Source organism: Condylostylus longicornis, unplaced genomic scaffold, assembly GCF_029603195.1.
Source record: "Condylostylus longicornis isolate FDR11 unplaced genomic scaffold, ASM2960319v2 ptg000110l, whole genome shotgun sequence".
NCBI lineage: Eukaryota > Metazoa > Arthropoda > Insecta > Diptera > Dolichopodidae > Condylostylus > Condylostylus longicornis.
Window position 1 is genome coordinate 1,540,221 of NW_026578078.1, and position 10,117 is coordinate 1,550,337.

At 23.6% G+C, this 10,117-nt stretch overlaps 1 protein-coding gene across 1 annotated transcript; it reads right to left on the bottom strand.

Annotated features, from left to right (window-relative positions):
• Positions 1–1,311: 1,311 nt before the first annotated feature.
• On the bottom strand, positions 1,312–2,517 carry LOC129614479 (fork head domain-containing protein FD4-like). Its single transcript, XM_055529083.1, has one exon. The coding sequence runs from the start codon at positions 2,515–2,517 to the stop codon at positions 1,312–1,314; it is 1,206 nt and encodes a 401-aa protein (XP_055385058.1).
• Positions 2,518–10,117: the final 7,600 nt, after the last annotated feature.

A 10,117-nucleotide genomic window follows, 5' to 3' on the forward strand; every position in this document is an offset into this window, starting at 1 on the left:
TCTTTAATTGGGTAATTTGTAAAAAAATAAACTCTTGTTAGCGTTTGTTTAAAAGTAACTTGTATAAAAAGTAAATAAAATTAAATTTAATAAAATCGGTTGTGCATAAAATAATAACGTTCAAAGACAAATAAATTTTGAAATACTCAAAGTGATTTCAGTATTATGACTAAAACTTAGGGGGTAAATTAGGAGAAAGCCGAAAACAATAAAAAAACGTTACGATTATGCTAACTAATTTTCATCTAATAGAGTTGCAATAAGAGAATACGTTTAATAAGGTTTCACATTTTTTCGCAATTTAATAAGGAGCATAATCTGTTAAAAATTTGTTCATGAATAGACCAAATCTAATATTAATAAAAATGTTTACAACATAATGTCTGACTTCGTTTGAGAAAATTAAATCGCAGAAAGTAAATTTTTAGGAGGATGATAAGAAAAAAATTATCAGATTTATTAAAATTTTCATTATGTGGTTAAAGGACATCCTCACAATTTTGTGTAATTCTTTCACTTAAGCCATATAAGAGGGCGGTTACGTAACGATCGCTATTAGAAACATGAGTATATAAATTTACAAAATATAAATTTTTTTCTCGGCAAAATCTGATTTGTAATCTAGCTTAAAATTTGACTATTTCTTACAAATACGTAAGAAGTCTACGTAAAATAATAGGTTTCCATTAAGTAACTAACGGTCGGTTTAGTAATCGCAATTATTTCACTCAAAGTTAAATTACATACAGAAATACTCGCCCTAATTATTTGAACATTTAATATTTAAAAGATTTCAATGACTAAAATGTCATTTTTGAAAAAAAATTATAACTATGTGAAATTCACCAGGAAATTTTGATATTTAGAAACCGAACAAATATCAACGATTTTGTAATTCACTATACACGACAATTGTCTTATAAAGTTGCTAAAAAAATGTAATTCGCTACATAAGTTACCATCAAATTAATAAAATTTTTTAGTATTTCTTGAATAAATGCAAATGATATCGGCTACGATAAATTAACCGATCTATCCTTTACTATTTTAATTTTATGCTGTGCATAAATTAGAGTAAAAAATATTTTTCTGTAGCGGAGACTGTATATGCATATGAAATAGCTTTTTAAATAATGTTTTTAATATTTCATCGCCTTAGTGCAGCTTTTCTTTCAATCTTTTAAAAACAAATAAATTTTATGACAATCATAACTTACATATAAGCATTTAAAATAACTTACACAACTAAATCACACAAATTATGTACCTTATTTTTTACATAATTTACCTTAAAACCAAAAATTAAAATTTCTAAATTGTTCTTAAAGTAGACGCAATCCTATTAATGTCGCCAACATGATGATGATGTTGGAGATGATGTTGCTGTTGTTGCTGTTGTTGTTGTTGTTGCTGCTGTTGATGCTGTTGTAAAACATTTAGATTATGATAATAACTATTATGTAATCCTGCTCCTAGAGCAGCTGCTGCTGCAGGTTGCATCATTAAAAGTGGATGCATTGGCAAATCGTAATTCATATTTATTGTTGGATTATTTGGAGGATAATGTAAAAACGGTAGACCAGCTGCCGCACTAATTGTATGTAAAGGAGGTAATACTGTTCTTGGTATTGGAGGCGTTGGTGTAGTTCCTCTAGTTAATTTAGAATTTTGTTCATCTAAATCAAAATGTTCATCTCGATTTGAAGCTTTCCGCTTCATACTTCCGCAATCAGTTTTACTCTTTGATTTCTTACTCTTTTTACTATCAATACTAAGATCATCGGTACTGCTTGTATCGTCAATACAATATGTGGCATCTTTATCTGGTGTTATAAGGCTTTCTATTGTAAAAGATCTCTTTGGACGACTAGCATCAAACGAGGAAGGAGTTGTTTGTAAATCAGATGTTATACCAGTCAATGGTGAACAATCTACTGATAATGGTGGTGATATAGTAGATCTTAATAATGGTGGTGATGTATTATTATGAGGTAACATTGTTGCTGCCGCATATGTTGCATGTGGATGTGGTGGTGGTATACGACCATATAATGCTGGATCCTGATGTATTGGTGGTAAATCCATTGGATGATGTAAGGTGGCTGCTGTACTAGTAAAAAAATAACGATTTAAATTTGCTAATGCTGCCAACTCTTCATTTAAAGTATCCTTATCATTTTTATGTAATTTAAAACGTTTTCTTCGTCTTAATAAGCTACCATTTTCAAACATATCAAATGCTTGTGGATGTAATGCCCAATATGCACCTTTACCTGGTCTATCTGGACGGCGTGGAACTTTAATAAAACAATCATTAAAACTAAGATTATGCCGTAAAGAGTTTTGCCATCTTTGAGTATTTTTCCGATAATAAGGAAAACGATCGGTTATAAATTTATAAATATCACTTAATGGTAGCATTTTTTCTGGAGAACTCCAAATTGCCATTGCTGTTAATGATATATAGGAGTAAGGTGGTTTTTGATCACCGTACGTTTCACGTGATGGCCGAGGCATGTTTTCTTTTAACTTGTCTCTAAATATTTTTAATTATTTATTATATTTGATTATTAATTATAAATTTTTAATTTGTTTACAAACTTTAATGTTATTTTTGTTTTAGTGCATATTATTTTCCTATTAAACAAAAAATATTCTTAAAATTTAAAATTGAGGCTTTATTGAATTGCGAATGATTCTTTAACTGCACATTGCACATATTTCTTTCTTATATATTTTTAACACCTTGACTTGATGATTAAACAAACCAATATTTTAGTTCTTTTATTTTTACTCGGTACCTAATTCTTTTCAATATTAATATAAAAATGCCGACGGCGAATCAGAAATCAATGATATAGTTGTTATATGGATAGCAAAAATATTATAGTTTTACTGCTTCATTAAATTAAATTTTCCTGAGCGTTTAATATATGGTAATTGTCTTTGTTGCTTTTGAATGTTTACAAAACAAAATTAAAGAAAAATAAACCTATGTTTAAAATCAATAACAAAAAATATTTACTTTACTTGTAGAGCAAATTAATTTTTTATGTCTTCCATATTGTCTAAGGAAAACATTTCATATGTAAGTACATTTTGAAACAATTTTTGATATACATGCCTATTTTCTATAGGTACAGTTAATTAAATAAAAACGTCATCTTTACCTTATACTTCTACATATTTATGTTCCAAGTTTACAAGAGAAATACTCTAAACATCTTTTTCTATAATAAAATATTTGTCACATAACAAAGTTGAGTATGCAATATTGTAATATTTTCATCATAATTCGAAACAAGTAGTACTTACAGGAAGAACGAATTTCGTAAAGACATGAATCTTATTTATTAAGATCATATAATTATGTACGTCGGCATAAATAACCTCGAAAAACGAACCTCACTCTCTATTTAAAATAGTTTCTTTATAAAAATCTTAAATACATGGATAACTAAATGCCTTTGATCTAAGTACGTTCATTGAAGAAAATAGCCAAATATTTATGATCATTTGGTATTTTAATTACATTAAAGGAATAAATATTTTTGTAAATTTTATGTGATTTATTTGAAAATATTATTAAGAAGTTTATTTGGATTGGAATATCATTTATACTTGCTGATTTAGTTACCAAAAAAAATTAAGTATCCTTTAAGTAACAAAAATTTTATAGGTCTAACGTCTAAGGGAAAAATTGAATTCAGTTATTTTTGAAAAAGAAAATAAATTTTAAGTCAATTTTTAATTAAAAAAATTTTAAATTTCAATTAAAAAATTATTATGCAAATCAATAAAGTACTCAATTTCGTTATTTATTCATACTTATTTTATAAAAAACAACACTTTTAATTTATTTAAGTACCTTTTTTCATTCTTGTCGTAAATGATTAGTTTACTAATGTTAGTCTATTTAATTTATTTATAATTTGAAATTTTAAAAATTTGATTTTTTCTAATTAAAATTCTTATTCATTTTTCAACTTTTAATAATCAATTATCAAAATCAATTTATTAGCAAGTCAAATTTTAATTAAAATATTACCATTTCTTTCTTTTACATAAATACTGTATTTATAAACAAATTATATATGTACATACATAATATAAATAATATTTAAAAATAGAAAATCATCACATTAATATTTAATTTTAAAATTTTGGGTTTCTTCCACATCTGTTATCTTGTTCTCTAATTTATGTCAATTAATAATGACAACAAGAACTTTTCACTTCATATTTTACACTTTTCTCAAAGTAAACAAAATATTTATTTTAAAAAATTTTTTTTTCAAAAAAACTTGTTCTAATCAATATTAATTAAAAATTCGAATATTCACATTTTATTATTAAAATTTGCTGTTTTTACTTTTTTTTCTTTTTTGTTTTCATGTTTATAACAAAATTAATAATTCTCTTTACTCTTGTTATTTTATTTTTAAATAATTATTCCAAATTAAGTAAAAAAAACTTGTTTTTTTGTTTATTGTTTAAATTAAATAATAAGCTTTTTTAAACCGTTCATAAATTTCTTTGATTTTCAAAAGAAAAATTTTTTGATTTAACAATCACATTTTTGATTTTAAAAATTAATTTTTTTAAATTCACATTTTCATTTTTATTTACATATTCATATATACACACATTGTAAATTCATGATAGAAAATTAATTTAAATGCAAGACGCTGTTCTCTTTTTAAACACCACCTTTTATGTTTATACATATGTGTGTACGTTTAAATAGAAGGAATAGGAAGAAAATAAACAACTTTAAAAAAAAAATAAAAGCTTTATATTGAAGATGATGTATAGAGAAAAAAGGCGAATAAAACAAATAATTTAAAGATGTAAGAAGCAAGAAACAAAGCTTTTTAACTTGCTTTTTCGACTTGCTTGGCTGGTTGATAAAGGCAAAAGTCTATAAGAAAATAAAAATAAATTAAAGAAGATCGAATTTATTTTTTTTTTCTTTTTTCTATTGTTTTTATTTCAACTTTTCATTTGCTTCTTCTTTTTCTTCAATAAATTCAAATCTAATTATAGCAAATCCAACCGGTACGTTCTCTTGTTTACAAAAGACTGGTTTAACTTGTAAATATAAAACAGTAGAGGTGTTGAAATACAAAATTACAATCTCTGTGTAGTTGATTGGATTGGAAATGATACTGTTATCGTTTTTTTTTTTTTGATTCTTCATTTTGTTACTTTTTTTTAACATTTTTATTTTTACATAAAAAAAAAACAAACCAAATGTACTTTTTTTTTGCTTTACAATTTTTTTTTTATTCTTTTATTTACTATACTCTAATATAACAAGAATTGTTCAAAATACAATTTTATGTTTATAAAAAAGCAAAAAAAAAAAACAATTTTTTATTCGCTATTTTTTCACTTTGTATCTCGTTAAGATTCCGTTTTGAGGTTAGTCGTTTTTGCTTGTTTTCATTATTTTTTGGTTATTGTTTTTTTTTTACTTAGTTTTCAACTCTTTTCATTTTTTATTTTTTGTATATTATTGTTTACCATCATTTCTTTTTTGATCATTATAACAAAAGAAACAAAAAAAAAAAAACACGATAAAGTGAAGCCCAGATTCATTAGCTTTTTTTCACATTTTCTTTTTATTTATTTTTATTATGTTTGTATTTTCATTTTTATTTTTATTTTATTTTTTGCGCTCTTTGGTTAATTTTTATTTCATTTTTCTTCATTTAATATTTTTTATTTTCATTAAATAAGAAAAACCAATGTGTTTTTTTTTTTTTGTTTTTTCTGTTGCCCATACTAAATCAAATCCTTTTTAAACATTTATACAAGTACAAACAAACACTACCACTACTACTACTACTGCAACCAAATAAATAATAAAATAAAAAAAATATTTGAGTTGAGGACCAAGAGATTCTCATTATTTTTCTAATTATTTTTTTGTTTTTTTTTTTTTTTTGTTTTTGACTTTCCATAAGTATAGAAGCGTCAATATTAACATTTTGCAATCTTCCTTTTTATATTATGTTTCATTATGTACAAAATTTAGTTACAGAATTACAAATATTATGATATTAAAATTATATAACAGAATAGCAAAATCATTTACATACATATGAACATATAATATTTATTTTATCTTTTAAAGCACAATATAAATAACAGACTCGTTAATAAAATCTGTACACATAATTATAGCTAATGGATTCAAAAATTTAAATAAAAGGAACAATAAACTTATTAATGATAATTTTGCTCTCTTCTCTTTTTAGAAAATTCTGATCTGTCTCTAAATTCAAGAGATTCTGATATAATATTTATCAACAGAACAGAAAACATACAAACAGCGTTCCCACTTGGATACAATTGTATCCATTTGGATACATATTTGCTTTAAATTTGAACTTGGATACAAAGATACTCAAATCTGCTAAAATGCCGAAATTGGCTACATTTTAAAATTTTGCTGAAATATGGATACATTTTTTTTCAAACACTAAATAAATATTACAAAACAGTTGAAATGCTGCTAATATTAAATCGCGAAGTTGCTTTATCTTCAATAAATGTTATTTGCTGACTATTCTAAACACGTTTCCGAATTTTTTACAAGAAAGTAAAAAAGATGCTTTATTAACTGTCTCTTCCTGTATTCAAATTTAGCACATTTATACAAGAACGTACCAAAAATATTTTAATGTTAGCTAGATGTAATAGAAAATGAATTGGGTGTACATATTTTTTAAAATTTGTCCGTTTTCATGGTCAGTCGTCTTTACCGCATAGTTCAACAACTACAGAAGGCATAAGTATATGCATATGTTTTTTTTGGCCTTAACTTTCACATTTAAAATATAATAGAAGTTGTATGTGATTTCTTAAAGAATTTACTACAAAAAACAAAACTCATATTGTGGAATAAAGCAAATTAATATTAATTATGGGTTAATTTTTACAAAATAAGACGACTTATTATAATAATGCTATTTTACGAGGTTGGATACATTTTGGATACATTTTTTTCTCGAAATTGGATACATTTTGTTTTTACCGAGTGGGAACACTGCATACAAACCATACAGAGCAATAAGAAAAGCAAATATTTGAATGCCTTATACTTTTTTCACAGAATTCTTATTATGTTTTCTCTCATTTTCCAATTTTCTCTCATAATTTTAAACGAACGAGAGAAATATTCTTTAATACAAATAGTTTTATTTATGTTTTAAAATTTTTTCTGTTGCTTGTTCATTTATTTTTTCTTCTATTTTCATCTATGTATGTATGGATATGTATTTACATTAAATTGAACATTATGGTTAAATGTGTTGTGTCTCAAATTATTTTGAAATCACTATCTTTGTTGATTTGTATTTCATACATACACACATATTTATATAGGAAATCAATTAATCAAACAATATAGTAGTCGGCAATAATAATGTTTAAATAGAATATTTATAATGAGTTATTTGTGAATTTTAATTAATAAACATAAAGCTACCAGACAAGATCTTACAGATTTAAAACATAAATATTATGATTTCTATAAAAAACTAGAATTAATATAAATTTAAATATTAGATATTTTTGTTTTTTTAATAAATATTATTAACATTATATATCATTTTCTTATTTAAAAACTATTATAAATTTATAGCAGTTTTACTTATGTTTTATTCTTTTACAAGTTTATATACTTAGTTTGTGAGTCAAAACTAATTATTATCAAAAATTTCTCAAAAATTCTACATTTCCATATAGAAAAAAAGATAGTAAAACTTTTTAAAAATTGTATTAATTCAGTAGCACTGACATACACAGAAGTTTCATGTTAATATATTAATATAGGATAAAAACGAAAAAACAAATTAAGGCGTGGTGGAAAACGTTACTACATCCAATTAATCTAAGGTTTAACAAAAACAAATTACCATTTGAATAAGATTATTTTGAGTGCCCTTATATATAAAGAAATTAAGAGTAATTAATAACAATATTTTTGAATAAATCGCTTGTATTACGCACTTTTTAATGAAATATAATGGAATTTACAATTTAAGTAAAAGCAATTTAAGCGCCTATTATTATGTTTAATGAACAATATTATGTAGATCACTTGTACAATTCTAGAGTTCCATTACATATTTTTAAGAATTTCTAAACGGCATTAATAGAGACAAATTGACATCAATTTTTGGCTCATATTATAAGCTTTTATAAGACATTATTGTGTACTCATATATACATAGATGAAAGTTTTGAACAATTATAATTTAATGCTGCAATATAACACACGTTTTGTTATTTTAAACACTGGTGCGTATGTAAAAGCGTTTAAAATTAACTTTATTCAATAAAAATATAATAAAAATTAAATAAAATTTGAAAATATTTAAAATCCTTTTAAATTTTTTTTTTCTTGTCCCCCTACAATTAAAAATAAAATAAACCATTCGTGGTTTACGCATGCCCAAACAAACCTTAAATATAAGCCATGTCAAATAAAGTAAACTACATAATGCTGGCAAATACATAAAAGTAGGAATTTACTGGAGAATATTTTTTAGCTAAATAATTTTTTTATTTCATAAATAATCTTATATCTTAATATTATTTTGTTTTTTTTTTTTTAATTTTATATTATAAAAATTACATATAATACCACAAACATTATGTATTCTGTGTACATCATTTGTGCGCCTATTCATGCAAGAATACTATTTAATATTTTCTTAATTTATGTACTTAATTACACACACCTTTGTTATAATAATTATATATACATACATAATATTTATGAATATAAATTACGTACATAAATCATTACATAAGTAAATAATTTTTCATTTACAATAAACTTTAACTGATCAAAACATGCAAACAAAAAAAAAAGAGTAAAAAAATTTTTCTATATTTATTTGTAAATATTATAAAAATAATTACTTTATTATTGAACTCATAATAAACATACATTCACACATAAATACAAAAATATTCAAGTATCCAACCATATTTTCATAATATTTATTATGTATGTACATGCATGCCAGTATACAAAACTATTAACCTTATTGTTGTTAATCTTATAATATCAGATAAAAATATTTACTAACTTCTTTTACTAACGAATCCACCTATTTTTTTGTTTTTTTTTCACTTATTCTTCATTTTTTTTTATACTTCACATTAATGCATTTAACTACCACACTATAAATAAATACTCTTATTTCATTTAAATAACAAAAACAAAAATAATAAAAAACGAAACAATTATAAGAGAAACAAAAGAAAAAATCCGAATAAACATAAAAATACAAAAACAACAAAACAACAAAATCCACATCCATCATGCATATTTACACATTTAACAAGCTTCAAAAGCAAATATAAATAAAGATCCCCTCAATCCGTTTTTTTTTTTCTTTTTTTTTCTTTTTATTTTTAGCACGATACGGTATAATATTATTATGGTGTTATATTTAATCACCACCTTGTTTTGAGAGCCACATTTGTATTAGAAATGGAGTAGTGTTAATAAAATAAGAAATGCTCCATAATATTATTATAGAGTAAACAAAAAATAATGCAATCTATATCAATGAACATAATATAAATATGCACACAAACACAATTAAACAAAAAACTCAACCAAACTAAAAATTCTTTTAATATTGCGAAATTTTAAGAGGCGGAGCCCTCTCATTTTATTTATTTAAATATTCTCCATTATGCTTTGCTTTTTATCCTAACACAAATTCTCTCTTTCTCTCTCAATTTTGTAAATTTTTAATACAAATATAATATGCTTTATGCTTGCCAAATATTCTTTTTATATACAAAAGTTGTAAATAAGAAAAACAATGAAGTCTCTTTATTGGTTGAAAAAATTATGGTTGAAAATTGTTAATATTTTTTTTTCTGTTCTGTTTTTTTTTCGTTTAATTTTGTTCTTCTTTTATTTATACTTTAATTTATTGTTTTGTTTTATTTTCTTTTTATTGTGTTTATCTTTTGGAACAAAATGAAATATTTACATTATTATTGAATTTAGTGCACACGTGGTTTTATATGAAAAATAAACCTTTATTTTTTTGTTTTTGTAAACATTTACGTAAGGATATGT